Genomic DNA, 24610 nt, shown 5'->3' with positions numbered 1-24610 from the left:
GATCCCAGATAAATTATTTCATCTTTCACTTCCAGAAGCTGAGCATGAATTGCCACAACACTGTACATTCAAAATTCATTACATCATTTGCATCCATTTTATTTTCACTATCTGTAAGGAAAGTCCATGTTCTTTACTCTTTTTCCTTACTCCAGCATTCATCATGTTATCAGGATGGGCTGAAGCAGAATGCATCTTGACCTCAGTATGTTGAGTGCCTCTACCAATGGGGATTCCTCCCAGATTTGTATCACTGGAAGCTCTGCAGAAATAAGAAGGTGGGGTAACAGCAGGCACCTGTACCTCGTGTTCCACAGGTGAGAGAAGCACTCCCTGCCTCCCTTGCTGTAACCACCATCATCTGCTGTTGGCAGCAAAGGTCTGCTAGGAGACAGTTTGTAATTCTCCTCCTGCAGCAAGCTCCACTCGAGGTAGCTAGTATTCCCTGAAGTGCATGATCAACAAGCTGCCTTAGGTCTTGCATTTACAGCTATGCGTTGGCATATGCTCAGTTGATCATATGGGCTTCACCCCGTGAAAGCCGGGCTACTGGAACAGCATGGCTGCTGCTGGTGGATCTCAGGCAGCACAACTTCGCCTGAGGTGTACGGGATTATGCTACAACCACTAATAGCATTTTGTTACAGCCTCTTTCATTGCCCTCCTCTGCTTCACTACAAGTGCTCCTTGGGAGCTGGCCACTGTCACCACCAAACATCACACGTTCGTCTGTCAGCTGCTGCTGGTGCTTTCCCAAGCTGTTTTCAGAATCGCAGACACCCCCTCCTCTCAGAGAACTGATGACTCCGTACTTTCCTTGACATCATCCCCTGTCTGGTGGAGCAGGGAGGTTGGCACAACGTCCTCAGCACCGGCAGCTCTGTTTGCAGCAGGACCTTGTGCTTCGGCTCTTCTGTTGCAGTCAAGCAGACGGTAGAGGTGTTGGTGAGACATCCGACTGCAGGGAACACACTGTTCTCTTTATGATTCATAAGTACCACATGCTTTCTCCTGGAGCTTTGTGCTCAACACAGGTCAATGAAGAAAGAATCGTACGAAAAAGCAGACTTTGGTGCTAGAAGATAAGCGAAGAGAAAAAAGAAGCAACGGCATTTTATGAAAGGTAATGGATTGGTGATTTTCAGTTTAGCTTCCTGTCACCAGGACACAAAACCGATCATTTGGGCCAACCGACGGGCATCTTCCCTTAACTGTATCATTGATGAGTAAAACACCACTCAAGTTTGGCTAATGCCTATTGAGCACATCATGTAATGGCTGCTGCCATTTTTTTTTCCAAGGAGGAGAAGTAAATACATGCAGCGAGGGGTAGCGATGAACAAAGCCTCGATAAGAAACATGAGATGAGATTCCATATAAACTCCTAACGGTGTCCTGGCTTAAAATTATATGAATGCTGGTTTTGCAGAGTGTAGATCAAGCCTGTGCTGGGAAGCAGCACTGAAAAGTGAAAATGTAGTGTGAACTAAAAGAAGACAGAGGGGAAACAAGATATATACTTTAAAAGAAACTGTTGATATTTGGAGTTTCATAGGGTACAGACTCGCACAGTTCGCGCATGGTATTTTTATGAACTTTGTCAGCTCTCTAGAAAGAAGTACAAATGTTGCGCTGGGCTTTGGAAGAGAGATGAAGCGGACTGGAGGCTCAAATACAAAACTCTGGACGCTTGGAGGCTGCAAACTTAGTGCTTCCTCTTCATTCACTTAAATGTCTGCCCCCAAAATACCCTTGCTACAGTTTTCAAGCTAATAAAAGTTAATCACATCAGGAAGGTGCTGTCAGGAAAACTGAGTTTATGTTCTCGATGTCCAGAAAAGAGAAGGAACAATAGTACAAGAGACTTTTTCATTAAAAGCTCTTTTAAATGCGGCAGTAGTTTGTGAGAGCGCTGAAAAAATGAGAGAAAGCAAGAATCACATTAAAGAAAAGCTAAGAATCACCGTGGACGCATCTCAGGACAAGCCCCTCTCTCCTAACAAGGGAGGCTAGGGTTTATTTTATTTTAATTGCACTTCTCGTTCTTTCCAGTTTAAGAGCCATCACGCGGGTAGTGAGAGTTGTACTTGGAGTTTCACAAACTTTTTCTGGTAATCTCATCCTTTTCTTATACCCGGGCTTTCTGTCGCTGAAATTTCCTGTGCATTACCTTCCCAGCGAGAAAAGCCAGGGGATGGGCAGGCTGGGGGGGCTGTCAGCCGTGCCCTTGCTGCCAGCCGCTGCCTTTCTTCTCCTCTTTTTCCTGCCTGCAACCAGCTGCTCGCACCGGGCCGGATGAAAAACCGCCGGCGCACGGAAAAGCCCCCCCTCACGCACCCCCCGCCCGTATTCCCCTTACGAGGTGGCCCCTGGCTGCCGGGGGGAGCGGGGCCGGCCGGGGGGCGGGCCGGGGCGGGCAGGTGCCGCCGCCGCGCACACGCGGGAGGCTGCCGGCGCCCTCCCGGCGGCTGCGGGGCTCCGGGGTGAGTAACCCCGGCTCGGAGGGCGGGGGGGCCAGCCCGGGCTGCCCTCCGCCTCCCGCTCGGGCCGGGCCGGGCCGTGGGGGCGAGGGGGCGGCGGGAGGGGGGCTGCGGGGGACGGGCATCCCCCCACACACTGCGGCTTTTCCGTCCTGAGGAGCGATCCCCGGGGCGCTGGGCGCCAGCCTGAGGTGTCCGTCGCGGGCAGCAAGCTGGCGGTGCGCTGGGAAACGCAGCATCCCGCGGATGGGTGCCCCGGGGTGCTCGGTGCCCCGGGGTGCTCGGTGCCTCGGGATGCTGCCTGCCCCGGGATGCTCGCTGCCTCGGGATGCTCGTTGCCTGCCTCGGGATGCTCGCTGCCTCGGAATGCTCGCTGCCTTGGGATGCTGCCTGCCTCGGGATGCTCACTGCCTCGGGATGCTCGCTGCCTTGGGATGCTGCCTGCCTTGGGATGCTCGCTGCACACTGGGACAGAGCCTCCTAAGGGAGCGCAGTGCTGTAGGGCCGTCCTCCGGAAATAATGCCGTCCCTTTCCTTCATATGGTGAGGTCTTATTAAATACCTCATGCTCAGTAGCTCTGGTGAAGAGTCGCTGACCTCGGGTGGGATGGCACCAAGGCTGTGGTTCCCCAGCCCGAGAGCGCGGGGTGCTGCCGTCCTCACTGGGCCTGGGGCAGCTGGGGCAGCCAGAGTAGCACCCGCGAGCCTGCCAACAGTGGGAAGTTTCCCTAAAAACGCAGCTAGTGTTATTAGCAATACGAAAGCAACAGCGCAGTTTGGGTACAAATAGCAGTTTTTTTCTGGGTGAAATGTAACAGTGAGAAACGTTCCTCTTTCCACTGGCGTTGGTCAGTTGTTCCTGCGGGTTCCATGTAAGACCGTTAGATCAGACACTTGCTTTGTGTGGAGCTTTTTTAGGGAGAAGTGGGGGCAAAGGCATTAAAAGTTGGTTAAAAGCCAACTACAGAGCTTGTGTGCTTTACAAGAGATTTCATTTAAGAACTTGAGTTGGCTGCTGTGAACAGCCATTATGGCGAACCCATAGGTAATCAAAATCTACGGTCTGTAGCCCTTGTGTTTTCAACTGAGATTTCATAGAGATAAATATGCATAAACATGCATGATCTCCTACTCTGTGAACTCCTCTACCTTGTACTTACCAGGACAATGTCCTTTATATTTTCTTTAACCCATGCCCAGCAATACTATTTTCCTTCATTGATGTGGAATCTGGAGATTTTTTTCTTCTTAAAAAAAAAGTTTTCCATATATATCTTTGCTCTAAGCTGAAGGTTATTTCTCATTATTTTCTCATATTTTACTCTGTTCACAGTTTATATACTCCGCTGCACTCATATGATGCTGCATAAATTGTCTAGCACTTACCTAAGTAAACCACTGACTAAAATTATTTGAAGAGAGACTATTTTTGTCTGTTGACTCAAGTATTTTGGGTACAGTTTTGCTGTCAGAGAGCAAGCTGTCTGAAGGATGTTTACACAGTCACTGGGAAATTTCAGTTTATTGGAAGGCAGAGCATTTACTTGAAGAACCTTGGTGCTGTGATTGCTCATCCTTGCAGTTACTAATCACCTACAGAAGGCACCACATGAAGTGTCTTTGTGTAAAGCTGAGGCACTGCAGCAAGGCTTAACATTTCAGTCTGAAGAACGTCTGGATTTAAATAAAACACGGTGTTAATATGCATTTTGGCAAATCTTATGTATTTCACATTCACCTCAGATATCGGTTCACTTAAAAAACGTGGAGTGGGTCCCATCTCGTTATATAGAAACAATCTGAAATAACTTTCTTTGTTGTTTTTATATTAATATACATGTAGCAAAGACTATATTGTGCAATGCATCCCCATGGAAGTGCCCCTCCATCCAAGAAGGCATGAAAAGCAGTCAGGATTTGAAGTTTCACTTTACAGTAGTTTGTTTCCAATATGGCATCAAGTTATTAAAATAGCTGCATCTCTGTGACAGGTTGGGAGTTATAGAAAGTGCTTGTTCATGTATTCACTTCTGAAGTATCTAATATATTCTCACCGACCCTGTAGTTCTGCAGGGGAAGGGTAAAAAAGGAAATAGTTGTTAATGCTGGTTGCAAAATGTATGGGAAAATATTGAGCTTAGTTCAGGCTGACTTTGAATAATTTGTGTAAAATGTTTGTATCCATAACTTCTAGTACTGGAGTGTGGGTTTTATCTAGTAAACATAGGTTTACATTTGAACAGAATTTTTAAGCAATCCCGTGGAGTTTAAAACATTTCAAAGCTGTTTTGTTTGGTTGTGTCATTAACAGTGTGCTTACTGCATGTGTCTGGAGCTTTGTCCGTTAGGGTAGAGTTAAATAGTCATAAATAAGCTGTGTGGGATGGCTTTCCTTTTGGAAAATAGTCTAAAGAAATTGTAAGATTGCTAGTTCCCAAGGTCTTAGCCAAAATTTTATGAGCTATACTCAGGTCTGGGAATCTTGAGGCTGTGTTAGTCATCTGGGATGAGATCAATTCACTTGGATTTGGGGTCATCTGTATGAAGTCTGAGCACAGACCTGCTGAAGAGCACATGAGGGTCCTCATGGGGTACATAAATGGGGCTGCTCCATCCAAAAGAGGGTGCAGGATTTCGGGAGAGTGTGGGCTGTGCTGAAGTGTGGCATGCAACCATATCTTGGGGAGAAACAGCATGAGGGGTACTGATGGTTTGTTCTTGTTGTCCTTCACAGTAAGAGTTTTGGGTCTGGGCTTGCAGGGGGTCTTTTGGGGGGAAGGGAGCAAATATTTATTTTTCTAAAGCACAGAGGTGTCCGTTTTTAAAGCACAGAGTTTTAAAGTACCCATAATTTTGCCATTCCCCTAGCTCTTGTGCCTGTCTCTAGGGAGAACTATCTAGAAATCAGCTGCTACTTACGATAGGGTCTCGAGAATCACAACTTAGCAGCATTAGCAGAGAATGTTAATAAGAAGGGTCTCATGAAATAAGCATTCTGGATTTTCTGAAGTTGTAAAATAGTAAAATACAAATATCTGTAAATTATTTTCCCGCTTTTTAGGAACTGGTAAAAGGTATTCATTTCTCTATAGGGAGCAAAATGCTATTTGCATGGATTGTGCCCGCAGCAATTTGGTTGTTGGTGTACTTCACAGCAGGTAAGATTTTTTTTCCCCCCCTACATAGCAATTATCACTTAAAAGAAGCACTCAGGCTAATTAAGTTTTTTTTCAGCTTCTGTGTGGTATACTAATAAACATCTTTCTTATTAGAGAGAGCAAAAATTGATGCTTGACTAGGTTTATACTGTAATTTCCTTAAGAACTCCTTGATCTGCTGCTACTGCTGAGTGTCCTCCCACTCTCCAATGCAATGCACCTTGTCCTTCATAGTCTGGGCAGGCTGTGGGCAGCAGTGTCTCGTCTGGCAGGGCTCCGCACGCTGGCTGCATGGCTGGGAGTCACCGTGGGCAGGGCTATGGCCTTGGCTTTTAGCAAAAGAGGCAAATACAGAATCATATATGCTCAGGCATTGGCAGCTTGGGCATATGTTTATGCATAATTGGTGCTGCAAGCCTGTTTCATTTGTGTATGTAGTATATTGCAAATAGTTGCTAATAAGTTATGCAGGGAGGTTATTTGGTTTAGTTCAAGGTAGAGCTGTTGTTGGTTACATGGGAAAGCACCTCTACAATTAGCTTCCACAAAGACTTTCAGAACTCACAAGTAAGGAGAAATGGTACTCCAGCATTTTCCCTTATCTTCTGCTGCTGCTCGGCTTGTTCGCTCCCAGCGCAAGTGTCCTGGAGCCTGCCGGCAAGCGAGTGCTCGTGTACGCTGAGTACAGGATCGCCTGTCCCCCGTCTGTCTCCTGTGCCACTTTGGAAAGACACTAACATGCAAGGGGAGGTCTCTATGAGTCAGAGAAAATGTTGCTTGTCTCTTCAGTAGAAACATGCCTGCCACCGCTTTACTGAAACACAGATTTATTTCCTTAAACAAAGAAAAAGGAGTTCTGATAGATTTTGCCTGGGCTTGTGCTTTTTTGTATGATGTCTGGTAGCTAGCCCTTGGTTTCTGATCCCAGTTAATCAGATCGGTGAAGACTGGGCACAGCAATATCCCATGAGTTACTATGCAGAGGCAGGAATTCTTGCATTATAAATCTGGGGAGACTGTCTTCCTCGAGCGCAGCATGTTGTACCAGATAAGTGATATATCTGTGTTACAGGTTTGTTTTCCCATTCTGTTGCAGAAGCATGCAGTAAAGGGAACGTGACTGCTAGCAAACTTCCCCATGGCGCTGCAGAAATATGTGACAAAGGGAATATGACTGCTAACACTGCTTCTCATGTCCAGCCTGGAACCAGGATCACCCTCTCATGCCAGCTGAAACCCCTGCAATACACTGAGCAGTGCAGGATAGCTATTTTCTTTAACAGCTCTGAACTAATTAGCAATTACAGCAGTTCAGTAAGCACCAAGTTTCTAGTCCATACATACGGCAAACACATGTTTACGTGCAAAATAGTTTGTGAATACAAGAAAAAACTCATTTGTGGAATCGATATAGAATCTGGAAGTAAGGAGAATTTAATTATCCCTTGTTCTTAAAAATTTCCTGTGGTACATTTGAGACGTGTTAGAAACTAGCAGTGAGTGGCCTTTTCCAGAAAAGGTGCTGTCTTTTAGTGGCTCTTTGTATTTAAAATATTCCTGGATGGAACTGTGCAACTCTGTTATTGATAAACAGAGAGATGCTAAATAAAAATGCCTGCTCAGAGCAAATACCATACTCCCTCCTGTTCTACCCCAACACCCACCAGTCTCTCCAGGACACAGGGGACTTGCAAGAAAAATTCTAAGGAAATTTTAGATTTTCTTCTAGCCTGACGAGCTGATGCTGCTGCAGCAGTCGTCTGCTGTATCAGTGCTGCTTTTTTTTTTTAAAAAAAAAGAATAATGGTTGATTCCTTCAGCAAAGCTTGTGGTGCCCAGTCCGGAGAGCTGTTAAGCACTTGTATTTATCTGGCACCCTTGTAAAGTCACTGGGGTTTCGCTCAAGTGTCAGAGGTCTCAACAGGCTGCAGAGATCATAGACTCAGCTATTTTCACATATAAAAATTATCAGCCTGAATATTTTGCACTTACTTGTCCATAAACTCTTTAAAAAAAAAATCAACACAAACCTAGCATTTCTTAAAATGTCTCCTATCAACATCTTTAAGGAAGACTCTGATAAGAATATCTGTTTAAGATCCTCCAGATGAGCCAAGAAATGTGTCATGTATCCAGTATGGGATAGATGGCCAGCCCACCTGCACCTGGGATAAAGGAAGGCTCACATACATCAGCACTACATATGTAATACAGTAAGTAACTCAAGGATGTAGGTTCTTTAATACCTATAATTGTATCTTAGAGGGTTTTTTTTATTTTTACACTGTTTATTGAAGATTTACCCTTATCAAAGCACACGAAAAAGGTGGTTTATGAATAAGTCAATCCAAGGCTGCCATGATCACAGAAGCCAACTGGAGCAGTTAAAACCCCTTTTCTGTTCACATCTGTGTGTGCTGCACCGCAGCAGTTTGGCTCCTTCAGGGTTCAGCAGGTAAAGAGGGTATGCCAAGCCATGGCTCCCTTTTGGAAATGGAAGGTTAGTAGGGGAAGTGGTCTTAAAATGGCTGCTCAAACCTGCTGCTTTCCCACAGTGGTTCTCCTCTATTTAGTGATCCTGTGGTTAGCAGTGCCCGCACCAGAAAACCTGCAATCGGAGCTGCTCAATGTCTCGGAATTTAGCTAAGGAGACAGAGAGGGACCTTGGCTGGAAATGTGTTATTTTTGCTTCCCGTTTTAGACACAACCTGTATTTTTGTTCTCTCTGGTTTGGCTGAGCCTTCCCTGAAAAAGATTGTGGAGACCTCTGCAGCAAACTGTGGGGAAGGAGCAAAGGCTCCCTAGAGCCCATCAAGGCGCATTAGGAGACCTTTGGATTTCAGGAATCACCGTGCATAGGAGGAACCTTATTAAAACCCCCTATTCAAGCAAACATCTGGGTAGAATGAATTAATTTTGCCCTTTGCAAACCGCTGGGTAGGCTGAACTACTCCCCATTTGTTTCCGAGGTGCTGCATGTTGACCATCTCCTTGCCCTGTGAGCCTCACTCTTCTTCACTTTCTTCTTCTTCTTCACCTGCTTCTGTTGGCCACGGTAGCAGCAACTTTCTTAGTAGCTTGTAGAAACCTGTCACTGCTCTTTAAGCAGAAGAAGAATATACAGGTAATTTGCAGAAGAGTAGGGAAGTGTGGATAATGAGTCCTGCAAGTGTTGTAACATAGAGACATAGCAGTGCTTGCTAGTAAGTTATTAAGTATATTACAAAACACAAAAGGTCAGCCTGAAGCAACATGATACAATTGTCTCTGATTCAGGTGGAAGAAAATACACAGAGAAGCTAAATGAGCTACCCAAGGCAATGGGTTGAATGGCAGACTGAGAATTAAAAGTTGTGATTGAAGTCATGCAGTCTGACCATTAGACTGCAGATAAATTACATTTTTAATCACTAACTTAAGTAAAAAACAACAAAAAAACCCCCAAATCCATCATCCCCCAAATTTTGTGTACCAACACCTATGCTTATTCATAGAGAAATATTAGGTAACCATTATGCTATTAAAAGGAACCTACTCACATACTTGCAGCTCAGTGGAAATCCACAAGTATTTCCTTTGTCTGCAATTAAAAACAAAAAGCAGTAGAACACCTTTACTACTGATTTAGCTAGAGGAGTATTTACTGTAACCCCTGTATTTAAGCAGATAAAGTAGATCTTTCAAGGAGCAGATGACCTACCTGGCTTTCAGTGCAGTGGTCCTCCCTTGAAAGCTAACCTGCAGGGAAGCTGCTGAAAGAGCCACAGCCCCAAGGGACCCAGAGCAGCACGACTGTATGAGGACGTGAGCTGTGCCCCGACACACCCAGGGTTTAGCCTTCACGGCATACAGGAGAGTATTAACCAAGATTTTTCCTTCTGTTCCAGGCTATCAAATGGGACAGATGTCTTATGTGTTTCAGAAGAAAGTCTGAATAAGAAGTTTGGCTCGCTGGCTCTGAGCAAGTTGAATTTTGACTCTACTTACACTGTTGTGGTTGCAGCCTCCAATGAGCTAGGAAGTGCTGTTTCACAGCCGTTCGTGTTCATGTTAATAGACATAGGTAAATGCATTACTTATTGCCTTTCAGTTAGTCCGAGCCCTTTAGAAAGACGTGAAAACATTTTGAGCACTTTCTTGTTTAAACCTCTCAGAAAAAGCATCCATCCAGTCTAAACCAGTAATTCTATTTTCCACATAATCCCCCGTTCTGAGCTGTGGTGCGTATCTGAGCGCTGTTTGCTTCTTTCTGTTTTTGCTGCTAGTGAAACCACATCCTCCCAACTTTTTAGTGGAATTTGAAAATTCTTCTGTGACCAACTGCACCTTTTTTTGGCATGATGAAGCACAAGTGCAGCACTGCAGGCTGAGATACCGTCCACTTACCAGGCACACCTGGAGCATGGTAATCCTCTTCTGAATAAAGGAAGTTACAATCCTTGGAGGTTGCTTTAATATTGTTATTTCTTACTAGAATCACTTTGTCCAAATTTGCCTTTCTCTGCTCTTTAACACCATATTTAAGAAAAACTATTGCCTAAAAAATTTGTTATCTTCACATAATTCAGTGAGGGATTTTTCTGATGAAGAACTGCAAGCCTGATGATTCATTGCATCGTTCTTTGAATTATTAAAGTTGCCTCAGATCAAGGGTTTCCCCATTGGTTTTTAAAGACGTGTTGTGGCTGGCTGGGCTTCCTTTGGGCATTAGTAATTCAGCCTGTCACTCCCTTCAATCTTTATTTCCTTGTGAGTTTAACATTATATGTCCTTTATCTTCATTAAAGGTTAAGAGCTTAACCGGTGAGAAATGCAGTCTTTATGGTCTGGAGCCTCATACAGCCTACGAGTTTCAGGTCAGCTGTAAAATTCACCCTGAGCGAGGACTGTGGAGCAACTGGCGGGCATACCAAACCCGGACTCCAGAAGCAGGTAACACAAGACGGCATCTCCTGCACCAAGCCTGTGTCTAACCTTTGCATACAAGTGGAGACTTCAGCTAATGAAGTCAAAATGCTGCTGGGTTTTTGCTGGTTGGTTTGCAGAGCTTCTGTGGATCCAGACACAGAGCCAACAGGAAAGTAACTTCTGTAACAGAACTGCTTTTTTAATGAACGAAAAATGAAGCTGTTCGAGTTACTTGCAAAACAGGAATTTCAAGAGTTCACTGAGAAGGTCTGAAGGGTATTTTCATCTGACATTGTTGAAGGTTGGAGGAATTTTCTCCATGTTGCCCGGAGCCATAGTAGCACATCTGGAAAAGGCAGAGACAATTGTGCAGCTTAGCTGGGGAAAGAGAAATATTCTGTATTGGTTCATATCTAAGCATTTTACTGAATTCCTGCAACAACCCCGTACTCAGGTCAGGATGACTGCTATGTCACCCTCTGTGCTGATGAACCACAGTTTGGGTGACACACTCTGGGTCCTTGACCTCGCCCAACAATTTGCTGAGAAGTTGGGAGAATTGGGCAGGAAACTGCCTGGACTCTCAGTTCTGCTGATGCTGGCAGCTTTTAACAGAACAGTTTAATTTTGCCAAGTTGTCTATTCCCAAGTAGAGAAGTTATTTCATTTGGAGCCTCCCCAGGTGGCCTCCTCCACCACGCTGTGGAGTTGCTGGAGACCTGGGTAGCTTCAGCAGAGCAGAACCTGGCCAGGCATTCGGGAGAGAGAGATCCCACCAGGAATTAGCTGAGCAAAGAACGTTTCTGCTCCAGAGGACAGTACAGCAGACTCCAGGGACACACAGCACCAACCTGAGGGCAATCCTATTAGTTTCTGCCAACTCTAATATTGGCTGCCTTGGGCTGGCCATGGGCTCGCATAGCTGCCTGCCTGACTTCACCCTGAGCTGCACGAACTCACATGCTGCAAAACTTTCAGTTCTTGTGAGAGAGGAAATCTTCTCAGAAGTTTGTGTTTCAACAAAGATGTGTCGGCTGCTTTGGCATCCCCTCCTTTCATCTCCTACTTGGATTTCATTGCTCTTTTTTGTGTATTACTATAAGCTCTTCAGGCTAGTGCCGTTATTACTCATGCTATTTACCACTACTGACAGCATCAGTTTCTGTAAGAAGCATTGATTGATGCAGAAGGTGTGAGCTTCTCCTTCCTTCCCCCACCTTCCTCTCAACAGTTTTCTCAACCTTCTCGATGCACCCTGGCTTGCTACGGTATTTGGGGTCATCACTCCTCTACCCAGCTGATGCCATAAAACGAGAATCTTTTCGGCTAATCAAGGAGCATTTTCTGTCCTCAGACTAGGTGACAGCAAGGGGAGGTTGCAGGCGAGAAGCTCTGGGTACATCATGGTTGCCCTTCTTTGAAGGAGCTGAAGTTCTACACGACTTTGACCTTTTGCAAATTCAGGAGTCTACCTTTTCGATGAGCTAAGTTTTCTCCTGCCACAAAACTTGCTTTACGCAAGCACTGTTCATAAGTGAGCTTTTTTTTTTCCCAGCTAATTTGTGTGGTTCACATGTGAAATAAACTTTAAAATCTGGGCTGGAGTCCAACAGATGCAATCTCATATTTTATTTTTCCTGCTTTGAGCTTGCCCCTTCCTCCCTCGCTCACAGCGAGTGTGCTCTGGTTTTATTTCTTCTGTCAGTCCTGCTTCTTGTTTCTATTCCAGTCACTATTTGCAGCTAATAAAGGACAAATAACATTGCTGGCATTGAGGATTTTTTCTGTCTTTGAATTTAGCAAATAGCAGGCAGCCCCATTCTAGCTGGGAATAGCTAGTCCAATAGCTGCCTGCTGCTTAGGCTATTAGTAGCAATTATTTGAATTTAATAGGTTTATTTTGGTGAGGGACCTTGAGGAACCAAACTTTGTTATCTTTGGTCACATTGGCTTTCTTTATGTGTCTTTATCTGGTTCTAAACTGTTGGAGCACATTGTTCACCGATTTCTGCAGCCGGAAGTTTGCTTTAGTGTTATTTTGGAAGGTTTATTCAAAACATCAAGGGTTTCCAGTCACTCTGTGACTATAAGGAGAATCGTGGAAAGAACAGGGGTTTTAAGCTACCTCTGACAAGGTCCTACCCAGCTAGCTGTTAAAGACATTTATTGCCTAGGGCCAGACAGTGAAACCCTGCAGATCCTACAAACCCGATCACCTGAAGCTGTCCGTTGTTTTAGGAGTGAGGTAGCCAACCCCAAGGACCTTAACTAGCCTGAACTTTTATGCAAAGACGAGAGCTAATACTGTCACTTTGATGTGTAGGCTTCCTTGGGAGCTGTCCTGATTACCGAGTGCAGGATACAGTCATCAGCAGTGCAAAATCCTCTCCTGGGTTTATGGCTTGTTCTCTTCATGAGTACCATCATGTGGGCAGTCATCAACGCAGCTGAACTCCACCTGCAACAGCAAATACAGGCTATTACATATTGCATCATTTCAGTGACATTTTAAATCTTAAATTTTAATTGTCTCAGAATTTTTACCTCCTTCGCCTACCCAATGTCTTGTTTGTTTGCTTCAAAATACAGCCAGTAATGCTGCTCACCTTTTCCTTCCACACTAGTGCCGACCGGGCTCCTGGACATCTGGTACCGACAGCAGGATGTGGACTCTCAACGGCAGAACATCTCTCTTTTTTGGAAGGTAAGTTAAGTGAAACCTGAGTAGATGAGGGGGAACTCTGGTTTATGTGTTCGCAGGAAAGCACTGAACCCAAGGAGAGCACAGGGCTTTTACCAGTGCCCAGTGACAGGGACATGGACCAGCTCTGCTACCCAAGGCTTGCCTCCCCCGGGAGATTCAGCAATGCTTTTCTACCTACAATTTCCCTTTTACAGGTGCCCAAACTTTCTGTCATGCTGGAAGTATAACACATTCCCAGCACATCACATCAGTGAAGAGAAACGGAGATATCACAGCTCAGTGATACCTTTCGAAGATACACGTTCCCTCCCCCTTTCCACAAGGCGACCTGTGTCTCTGATGATATATCTGAAGGGACAGATAACAACCTTACAGACTTCCTAATTTGTTTTCTAACTAATATCTCCCTCTCCTTGTTCTCCACCTCAGTGTTGGTTGCCATGGTTGCCATACGCAGTCAGGACAGTAGTTCTGAGAGGCCAGGAGGACACTGTGCCCCATGTTCTCCATATGCACACACCTTGTGTGTCTGCTTTTGGGTATGAGCTTCCTTCAGAAGAACAGAGCAATGAAGAATAGGGGAGGCAGAAGAGGCAATTTATTGTAATAGCCCTTTAAGGTGACCAAACTCTAAAAAATTTAAGAGCTGGATGTAGTTTGTGCAACTGAAAGGGTCCTGTCCATGTCACTGCTGCGTGGGTGGATGGTCAAGGCTCTTGTCATACAACAGCAGCAGGAAGAAATGGGTTTTCTCTACAGGTGTGAAGCAGGTGATGGGCAAACCACATGCAAAAGGGTTTGCTAATAATAAAGCTGCAGATCTGAAACTGGACAAACTCAGAGTTGAAAAAAGTTGGTTGTTTGTGTCTGCTGAGCAACGCCTCCTGTGAGCTGGGACCGAGACCCCGCAAGGGAAATTTCAAAAAGAATTCAGATTAAAACCCAGCTGTAGGGTAAAAGTTCCATATTACCATACATTAGCATCCAGCTGAGGGGAAAAGGCTTATGCCAGGTCTGCTATACCAACGTTCCCAGTGAAACCAAGCCCTGTTACCAGTGCCGGGTGCTGAGTTTCTCCGGTATTGCTGGCCCAATACTTAAAGCCAGGTCCAAGAGGAATTTTTGGATTGTGGGGTGTTTTGCTGTGGTGGTTTTATTTCAAAGCTAGTAAGATTTTTTTTTTTTAAAGCATAAATCATCTTTGACTGCCAGTTTGCAATCTCTAGATAACCTTCCAATTACTGCTATATCTTCTCCCCACACCAACAAGCACTATGCTATAAGCGAAAGCAGAAATTCTCATGTGATTATGTGACTCCAGCCGTTGTGGCTTTAAGACATTTAACTTCAAGACCTTTATCTTGCAACAGCGAGCTGGCGACACTTTCTGTATTGAAGCAGATTTCCTGCAGCACCATTCATAAAATGGGTGCAATACATTGCTTTTATAATTTTCACGACAGCTACAAAGCAAAAGACTCAGACTCAGTACAACGTACTACCATTATATGTTTTCATATTTTCACACTAATACCAAAGAAAGGATCACCAATTTAATTTCAGCAGGCTTTCAGAGTGGTTTCAGCACTGCATTTGTCTTGAGCCACTGCTAAAGCAATTGTAAAACTGCAAACATTTTCCTATTTTTAAAAGTGTTTTTTCCCCCCCTCTTCCTTCTTTTGTTGTGTTATGACAAAAAAACAGCCAAACAAAATGAACGCACTGTATAGAAACTGCAGGAAACTGTGAAACTGGTAGTGCAACTGCAGACACCCGGGGTGGAAAAACCACTGAGAAGTGTTACACGGGACAGCACAGACTGACTTTTCAGAGATGTGTATTCTAAGTGGTTGGATTTAAGTAATTCTTTATCATGGCTTTAAGTAAAAATCTGGATTTTCCCAAAATCAGAAATCGTTTATTTTTACAAATCCAGCTGTGCAGTTAATACCCTTTTTTCCCCTTGTGAAAAGCGTGGCTTGAATTCAGACTCAAGGAAGGAGGAGGCTGCATGTTTCCCTCTCCCCAGCTATACTGTGGCTTGGAAAATCGGCAGCTCACAGCAAAAGAGCTTCACTAAACTGGAATTAAACAGGAAAAATAAATAAGAAATTAAAAGAAAGATATGCAACCTTAAGAGAGACTCTCAGGTAAATGCATGCTCTTGGCCCTACCATTAGGGAATTAACTCATTTCATGTGGCTAGATGCTACGGATTCCCAAGAGCAGAGCAGTGATGGAGCTGGGACGAGGCTTGGGAATGGAGAGCACGGGTCACAGGGCTGGGCAGCAGCAAAATCAAAGGGAAAAATCAGAATAGGCTGTTACGTGGTACAGGTTTTACACAAATGTGCAAAATCATGGTGGAAAAGGGAAATTCTGCAGCAAGGACACTAGCTTTCTTTGGAAAAAAGCATTATATTTTTAGCAATAAAAGTGCATGTTCACTTACAAACATGTATTCTTAGGTTGGTACTGATGGGGAAACTATACTACCTTTAAAATGCATTAGCAGTACTTCAGGCCAACAGATCTTAAGTTAATTTAAAAAAAAAATAAAAGTATTACAGAAGAAAGCAGTCTCGACAAGTGAGTGAGCAATGTCTGCAGCACTGCTTGTTTCCTCCAGCTTTTCAAGAGAAGAAAGTAAAAACTGATAATTGGTTACCAAAGAACATTAGCTGGTATGTGCTATAGTCCAGCAAGTAATGCTGTCGCTGTAAATAACCTCTTTACTATTAGAACAGAAAAGGAAGAGAAAAAATTACCTTTGAGTGAAAGTTCCTCACTTAAATGGGGCAACTTGAGCATCTGGGTTAGGGAGATGCTCTGAAGCCATCCCCTGCTGCCAGGCAGGAGGGCTGATAACAAGGCTCCCCACCTCCGCCCCGTGTGGGGAAGGGGCCGTGGCTGCTGCTCCACGGGAATCACAGCGTGGGTGGACAAACTGCAGTCCTGCGTGAGCGTGCGGGCTTGCTAAAGCCTCTTTCAGGAGGGCTTGTAGGTGTGACACAAAGACCCCTTTCGTGGTCGTAGGTTCGTTTAAAAGCAGGTGAAATATTTGGTTCACAAATGGCCAGCCACACCTTCCTCCACGAGCAGGTCTGAAACCTTCCTGGACAGCCTGCTGGGGCACCCCGGCTTGGCACAGTCAGCTTTCTGCAGTCTTTGCTCATCAGAAGAAGAGAGTAACAAATGCACTTTCCTCACAGGCTTTGAGCAAGTCAGAGGCGAGAGGAAGAATTCTGCGGTACACAGTGACCTTTGAAGCCCTGGACCGGCGGAGCCCCCTGGCAGGAGAAGCAGCATACCTTACCACCCAAACCAGCTACGCCAGAGTCATGCCAAGGGTGGACTACAAGATAATGGTCACAGCTGAGAACTCAAGGGGCAAGTCCCCCCCTACATCCATCGTGACCGACCTGGGCATCCAGGGTAAGGGCCTCTGCTGGGTCTGGACCACTGGGAATAATACTAGTGCTCTGCTTTGTGCTACACACCACGGAAGTGTTCAGGTCCCACCACATCGTGCTCATCAAGGTCCATCTCAGTGAATCTTCAGGGATCTGCAGATCCAGTTTTCAATGTGGTCAGAGGTTCAGTTTCATGACACGTTAAGTTGCCCTGCATTAGTACTCCTGTAATTTCACTCCAACCCCTTCTGCCAACACAGGCATGAGCCATGCCATCAGCCATCCAGGGACCTGACACAACAGAAAATTAACCATGCCAAAAAAAAGGGTTATTTTTTTGCATGAGAGAGGTGGCAGTACTGAAGGGAAGGTGATGGTGAGGGGAAATCACACAAGTTTTATCCCTTTTGAAATTGCACTCTGTTGTACCCGCGCAGCAAAATTAACGAGTGTTAATTTTGAACTCACCCAGCCCTGAATTTCCTGTGCTGGTACCAGGCACGACGGAGCCTCGCAGTCTCAGGTGGTTTGTTCAGAGAGGCGGTTCTCTATTTGCACTTGTCCTGGTGTAACGTCAGTAAAACAGTGACAGAACAACTGCTAAGTGTTTCACCTTTTCCCAGTGCTGCATCGAACACCAGTGGCACGCTCTCCTCCTCCCGAGGCAGATGCACAGCTCCTCAGCTCGCAGACTGCATTGGTTACGTGAGCCCTTCATTAGGCAGAGATAGGATTGGTGCAGAAAGATCACTGGTATATGGTTGTTTGGAGGCAGTAGGACAAGAACTGCTTTGTGGGCTCAGTTCAATTGTATTTGTTAGAAAAAACATTAAAAAAAGATGTCAGTGTTTCTATATTACCGATGAAAATTCGGTGACTTTCCCAACTTTTTCTTCTGCAAGAAAAAGTAACCTGGCCCTAGCTGTGAAAGCAAGAGCTTTGGTCTTGTGGAGATGATGTGTGTTTGCGCTCTGACTCAGGAGCAGGGGTGTTGGTATGTGCCGTGACAGTGTCCTCTCAGGGCTTGGGGATGGTATAAACAAGCAACACTGCGTATGTTCAAATTGCTGCACCATAAGACAGGACAAAAATGTGGCTCTGTTCCTATCAGCATAGACATCACCCTCGTATAAATACCTTTTCTTTCAATGGCGGTTTATTTTTATACATTGCATGGTGCCAGACAGGACGAGACACAGTAAAAACCATATATCAGACTTACCGAGTCCACCTGAGGTTAAGGCAAGTTTGTGCTGACAGTGTCTTTTTTGTTCGCTTGTTCTTTCTCCCCTGTAAGACCTACCTCCTCCTCAGAAAGTCTCTGCTGTAGCCATGGGAAATAGCAGCATCCTCATCAGCTGGAAACCGCCCGTCAGATCGACTGCATCCATCAGTGGATACATAGTGGAGTGGGCAGACACACAGAGGAACACGCGCCTGGAGCCCCATCCAGCCTGGGTAAAGCTTCCAGCATCCAACCTGTCCACAGTGATAGCAGGTAACTACCACTTCAAGGTAGGATGTTACTAAGGTACCATTTTGAAAGCTTTTTAAAGAACAAGTCAGATTCTAATTTTTACTAATTCAGCATAAGAAATGATGGCATTTAAAGCTTTTTGTATGGGATGAAAAGAAAAATTAAATCCGTGGCTGCTCTGGGCTCAGTTCCGCAGTCACTCTCAGCTGCGATTTACATCTGATAATTAAAATGTCTCTTAAAAAAACCCCAGTCCCTCCGAAATGAAACAAGCCAGCTAGAAGTACAAGAGATCAAAGGCTTAAGAAAAGACTATTTCCTTTCTACTAATTGTTGGTTACTAATCCCAACCAGTACTACCTGTCAGTGTTCTGCACATCAGATAGCTATGAAGTTATGACCGGGGTGACAGCGAGTGTTACCCTCGCTAGTCTTTTCTATCTTCTGTCCTGGTGCTGTGCCTCCGAGGTGTTTACATCCCCACTCTTGAATGAGCTGAAAAAGCAGCGTATTCACGCCATCGCTTTGTGCTCTGCTTTGGAAAGGAGAGAAACGAGTTCCTGTCGATCAACCATAACCCGCAGGAACAGCCCGGAGGAGGATGTTCACATGAAGTCATGGGGAAGAAATAGGGTGTGAGATTCTCGTGTCTCCTAAGTGACCTTACGCATAGCCAAACCCTGCACCTCATATCTTAGAGCAACAAGCTGGGTAATAGCTATTCACCTCCTCCCTTTACTTGAAGCATAAAATGCAGTCCCGGGTTTCCTTTGAAGGATACAGGTCTGCTGGCAGCTGTTGCTTCATGAGGAAACAAAGGATTTCACCCTTCCGCGTGCTAACATCGTTTGCCTTATGCACAGTAAGGTTCTGCCAAGCTGAACAGGAGAACACAGAGAAGCGTTTCTTTCCTTCTTTGTGAAAGATGTGTTAATAAATCAGAAGATTCATCTCAGATTTAAGCAGCTAATGTAAATACTTTAGCCATGACTGTAAATACTTTAACTAGTGACTCTCCACTTTTAATTTCTTTATTTAGAGCACATAAAAGATAACGTGTGCTATCAGATCAGTGTATTTGCACTCTATTGGGACAGAGCTGGACAAGTGGCAGCAGTTAGGGGATACACAAGAGCAAAAGGTAAGTCACAGTAATACTCTTCCAGGTATTTTTAAGCTAGGTTAAGTTCAGCTTTAAAAGTCAGTCTTATGTTTTGCAGCACCATCAGCTGGGCCCCAGATGTATACAACACCATGGGCAAATGGCATCTTGGTTTCATGGGAAGAAATCCCTGCCCACCAGCAAATGGGCTGCATCACAGGGTACCACATATACCTGCAGAAAAAGGACAGGGAGGAAGCCCCAGAAGTCTACAGTAGGTACCTGGTGAAGACCAACATGATGTGCATGTGCTGCGGGTGGAGGATAGAGGGTGGGAGAGAGAGAGGCCTTCAGAAAGCTCTGCGTAGTCAGGGAGTCACAGGCAGCTGGTCTGCCATGAGGGTTAGCAGCAAGATTCAGAGTCAGCTCCCCCTGCTACAGCTGCCCATCAACAGGACCGCATGTTCAGGGCTTCCAGATTTGAGTCAGACCATTCTACATTATTTTGAATGTGGAACTATCAGATTTCTCCCTGCTTTTTTTCTTTTTTTCCCCTTTTCCCCGTTTAGTTGTTTTCTGAAGTCATAACCACTGCAGGCCGTTGTAATTATTGGCAGGGTAAAATAACAGACTTTCTAAAAGCCCTGTCGAACAAACGCGTACTCTGAGACACGCTCGGCAGGCAGCACCTACTGCATTCCCACACCCACACGCTTTTCCCACCCAAGCCCTCTCTCACTCCGTCTGCCTAACTCCCAGGCTTCCACCCAAGAAACGTCTTTTTCAAAACTTTATACGGAAGTTGCATGACAGGTTTTAATGGATGTTTCACAGTTCCACCATACAAACCTCACTTTAAATTGAAACATTAACTTACCAAGCAACAGTAGTCAGAGGACAGGATATGCAATCCTGGGCATCCCATCTATACAATGGCACAGGTCACCCCTATAGCATAAGGTTTTCTATAGCCCTTCCAGTGATTCAGTGACATAGAAATTAATTTAAGTAACAAGTAACTCTCCATGCTCCAAGCACTAGAAAGCCAGTTCATTAAAGTTAAATGCAGTAAACATATGTGCTAGGTGCTTCATTTGCTTCTCCCCCTTTTCCTTCCAGCCATTTCCAACGTGACTGCCCAGCACTCGTTGTACATCACCAACCTGCAGCCCAGCGAGCACTATGCCCTGTGGATGACAGCATCGACGGCTGCTGGAGAGGGGCCCTGGGGCAACAGCGAGCTCGTCTGCTTGGAAAGTATGAGTCTCTGCTGGGGTGGGGGGCCAGGAGACGTCCTAGCCCTTGGCCCCGTTTTCCACAGACTGGGAACGCTTTTCCCACTACTCTTCAACTACTGAAGTTCTCTAGTTTCAGCTAGTTTTAAAATGTAGCATCTCTTTGTCTTCAAGCTCCCAGTTTTGTGCCAAGACATTAGCCATACCGTTTAACAGTAGTTGAAGGCCAGCAGAATGGTTTATGGTGAAGGGGGAAAAGAAGGGTTTGGTCCCTTCGGGTTGCTGGCCCAGTCATCTGTGTGCTTCAAGCTCTGGCACAGGCACCCATGCAGAAAGTCCTGCTGGTCACGTCTCCCATGGGTTGGTGGCTCTCTGAAGACCTGTGGTCACTAAAGCAGCCATGACCTCAGAGCCTTCTTGAGGAGCACAGCATCACGTGTGTGGTCCCTGTTCCTGTGCCTCCCAGGGGATGCAAAAGCAAGACCTTCTCCCAAAGACTTCTGACCACAGCTAACAGCAGTAACCAGGGTTTCTGTCCTGCAAGATGGATTGTTTTGATCAAATTTGTTGTGAGCCCAGATCAAGGCAAGTGATCACTAAACCCTGAGAAGGGAGTTGATAAAATTTGTGCTTAAGCATTGCCAGAAAGTTTGTTTTGCTGCATCTCCTCCCCAGCAATGTGCCACAACAACTTTAAGCTCCCAAGTTGCGTATGTTAGGGAATTCATCTCCCCAGCATGGGAGCAGGGCTCCTCTGGAGGCAGGTTTCTCCCATGGACTGCAGGAGAAATGCAGGGAGGAAATTAAAGCAATCCAGACAAGTTAAAAGTTTTCCTGATATAAAATCTGGATTTGCAAAAATTACATTTTAAGAAGATAGTGCAAGCACAGTAAAGCCAAGGTGTTCACTGAGAAACAGTTCAGTCACTGACCGTTTATGAAAGATGCACCGAATTTTGTAAGATCTTTCCTACTTAACATCTCTCTGCTGCATGCACCACCCCAAGTTTATGTCCTCTGTCAATGTTTGGTTCAGTACTGCAAGAGAGATCAGCAATTGCGTGTTTTGGGTTGTGGACTGCATAACTCAAGAGACAGTGGTAGACACCTTTATGTTAAAAAGTACTGCTGTCCCCAACAGTCCACCCAGATTCCTGATTTTGAACCAAAAAAAATGTTGGTATCTTTTATGAGTGCAAACACTAGTCAGGCCACAACTGTTGTCCAACTTGAACTAGCATATTTAATTTTTTATTTTTTTTTTTTTTTAATAAAGATGAATGTCGTGTCCCCGTATTTCAGGTGCTGGGGACTGGATGACTGTTGTGCTTACCTGCAGCTTCTTCATCTTCTCAGCCTGCATTTGTTCTGTGCCTCCAGCAAGAAAAGTGTGAGTGGATCCATCTGTTACATTCCAATAAAACACAGAATTCTTATTAGAAGGGATGGTCATGTCCTTTCAGGACACCTTGAGGACCAGCGAGGATTGTTCTGAATAACGGTTTCAGAGTACACAAATGATAAGAACACCACCCACTGAGCTTAAAATATAGCCTTATTTCGTATATATCATGAATTTTTAACCTAGAGCTTAAGGTCTGCTTCCACCGAAACAAAACTGAAGGGGTACAATCCTTAGCAATTAACCTTGGAGCGAAGTTAAACCCCGAGATTAAAAACTGTTTTCCTTTAGAGCGACACACATGTCCCCAGCCAGATTTTCCAGGACTGGGGCCCACGGCCATATCCAGCAAGCTCTGCCCACAGGGCTGCTGTTAGTCATCACAGGCAAATGTCTGGCAGGGGCTGGCAGGAGGAGGATGCTGGGCAGCATTTACCTCTGCTCAAGAGCTGCACCGCCCCATCAGCCAACACTGACATGCTCCCCACCCAGCCGGGGTCTCTGCACGTCTCTACTAAGGCAGATTCACGATTACACTGAGCTCTTCGGTAATCACATGCACAAATAGCACATCCCAGATCAGTGCTGCAGGTATCAGCATTCATGCTTTTAATTGCACTTATTCAATCTGCAGATTAAAGTCGCTCCTCTCTGCACTTATGCCACAGTGGCAGAGCAAAGCTATTCCAGACCCAGCTAACGCTACATGGGCTAAGAACTACATGTCTATGAAGGTAAATTGTACTTTTTTTTTCTTCTAATCCCACCACCTTCAGAAGGAAAAGCAATTGGAGCCATGCAAGTCAGTAACCTCTTAATGCAGCAAATCCAGCAATCTCTGATAGTGGATAAGCTCTGTTTTCATATCATGTTAGACTGTAGGATGTATCAGGCAAATTAAATGCAAGAACAACGCAGAGATCTTTCATTTTTAGCAGTATGAGCTGCTCTGTGTGTGGAGGGATACTTGCATTGTGGGGGTGGGAGGTCACAGGGTATCGATCACATAATTATCACTGTGCAGCATGTGCTCCTCCACAGGCAGAGCTGAACTTGCCCTCCAGCCTGTTCCTGCACAGCACCAGCAGCTTTGAAGAGCCCGAAACAACAGAAGTAGAGGAAGCCTTCACGAAGACCGACCCCCTGGCCCTCCAGGACAAGCTCTTCTTCAGCAGCATTGGCAGCAGGGAAAACGACGACTGGCCACTGGAGAGCAGCTTGGGGCACGAGGAGCCGGAGTACAAGCCTTTGCCCAGCACGGCAGACGGAGAGGTTTATGAGCAGCAGCTTCCCAACCTCTACAAGAGGATAGTGGTGGAGGTGACGGAGCACACACAGACCATTTCTGAGTACATCACCAACCCCGTCACTGACAAAGCCGCCATGTACCGACCCCCTGTTACAGACACCACTGAAGACTACCCTGAATTCAAGTGCAATCCGCTCTCCATCTTCTCAACAACTTTTTTGTCACCTGCACTTTCCTATGAAGGGAATCTTAGTTTGGATACAGTGAAAATAAACCGCAGCTCTTTCACAAGGTAGGCGGTCAGGGTGATGTAAGCCTGCCCCGATTTTTTGCACTTAAAGTATTTCAGTGTGTTTCAGTACAGCCAGTCCACTAACTTGCATGTGATACCTTTAAGTGATAAAAAACCCAACTCACCAACCTTTCCAGCACTACGTCACACCTTCCTGTACAATACAGCAGCTCCTCATCCACCCAGCACGCTTGGGTAGAATTAAAGACAGATCAGGAATGCCAGGGCCGCATGACCCAGCTTTTGAAGAGGTCAATTAATTACTCAGATGCCTTCATTGCAGCCTGGGTTGCCTCAGGCCCCTGTCCCACTGCCTGATCACAAGTGGCTCAGCCTGGCTTCGTCCACCCCAGGAATCAGAGATGTGCTAACCACCATTTCAACCGTCGCTCACCCAGGAAGAGTGAGGAGTTATGCCAGGGTCAGACCTCAGCATCCCAGCCCCAGCAGGACCACGGCTGCAGCCCTTGCTCCTCCAGCTGTGCACAGCAGGTTAGTGATGCAGCATGGGGACATCTGCATCCACTGGTGCTAAACTTAATGCCTGCTAGCCCACAGGCGGTGTTCCTCCAGTACTGGCACCAAGTCACGCTGTCCCCTCGACACTGGTGCTACAGCCTGCACCGGTACCGAGGGACACAGCTGCAGCAGGGCTGGCAGCTCAGCCAGGGCCAGCCTGCCTTCATGGGTCAGCTCAGAAAAGGAGAAATCCTCACCAGAAATAAAAGCAACAGGCAACGTGCGTACACAGTAAGTCAAATGGACTGGTGAGAAGAATTTAAATCATTTATTGAAGTATTCCAATTACAGGTTTGAAGTATGTGTTACACATTTAATGACTTTGTTTACTATATGTGTGTGTGTATATATATATATAAATAAAGTGTTGGAAACCTGAAATTTGTTTCCTGTTGTTTCTTCTGGTCAAGCTCAAGTGCTACTACGCTGCAGCTATGCACAGATTAAAGTGTCTTTAAAAACAAAGCTGAAGCATTGCTGCTAGAGGTGAGGTAGTCCAGATCTGAACTTACCTGGAGCATCCTCCTCCTACCCAGGATCAGGTGGCTGCTCTCCATCCGCAGCTGACTACACAAGCTGTTGAGTAGTGGCATAAAATGGTGATGAAACCCTCCTGTGATACCACCATCTCAGAGCACCTCCACAAACAGCCATTATCCAACTCAGTGAGG

The 24610-nt window shown here is 45.5% G+C and overlaps 1 protein-coding gene across 1 annotated transcript; it reads left to right on the top strand.

Annotated features, from left to right (window-relative positions):
- Positions 1-5580: 5580 nt before the first annotated feature.
- Positions 5581-23629, top strand: IL12RB2 (interleukin 12 receptor subunit beta 2). Its single transcript, XM_076339968.1, has 15 exons — positions 5581-5638; positions 6735-7061; positions 7737-7851; positions 9526-9701; positions 9904-10043; positions 10426-10570; positions 13171-13250; positions 16463-16685; positions 17961-18161; positions 19180-19281; positions 19361-19516; positions 20362-20499; positions 21780-21867; positions 22514-22613; positions 22921-23629. The coding sequence occupies exons 1-15, from the start codon at positions 5581-5583 to the stop codon at positions 23422-23424; spliced, it is 2553 nt and encodes an 850-aa protein (XP_076196083.1). The 3' UTR covers positions 23425-23629.
- The last annotated feature ends 981 nt before the right edge of the window (positions 23630-24610 follow it).

The sequence above is a fragment of the Aptenodytes patagonicus genome, chromosome 5 (assembly GCF_965638725.1).
Source record: "Aptenodytes patagonicus chromosome 5, bAptPat1.pri.cur, whole genome shotgun sequence".
NCBI lineage: Eukaryota > Metazoa > Chordata > Aves > Sphenisciformes > Spheniscidae > Aptenodytes > Aptenodytes patagonicus.
This window is presented reverse-complemented; position numbering and strand designations above follow the sequence as displayed.

What these genes read in the sequence shown, in the direction of transcription:
- IL12RB2 (XM_076339968.1), top strand. Translation starts at nt 5,581, where the DNA reads ATGCTATTTGCATGGATTGTGCCCGCAGCAATTTGGTTGTTGGTGTAC. An exon ending in AACCCGGACTCCAGAAGCAG is followed by an intron (nt 10,571 to 13,170) that starts GTAACACAAGAC and finishes CTTCCACACTAG; the next exon opens with TGCCGACCGGGCTCCTGGAC. An exon ending in GGGATACACAAGAGCAAAAG is followed by an intron (nt 19,282 to 19,360) that starts GTAAGTCACAGT and finishes TATGTTTTGCAG; the next exon opens with CACCATCAGCTGGGCCCCAG.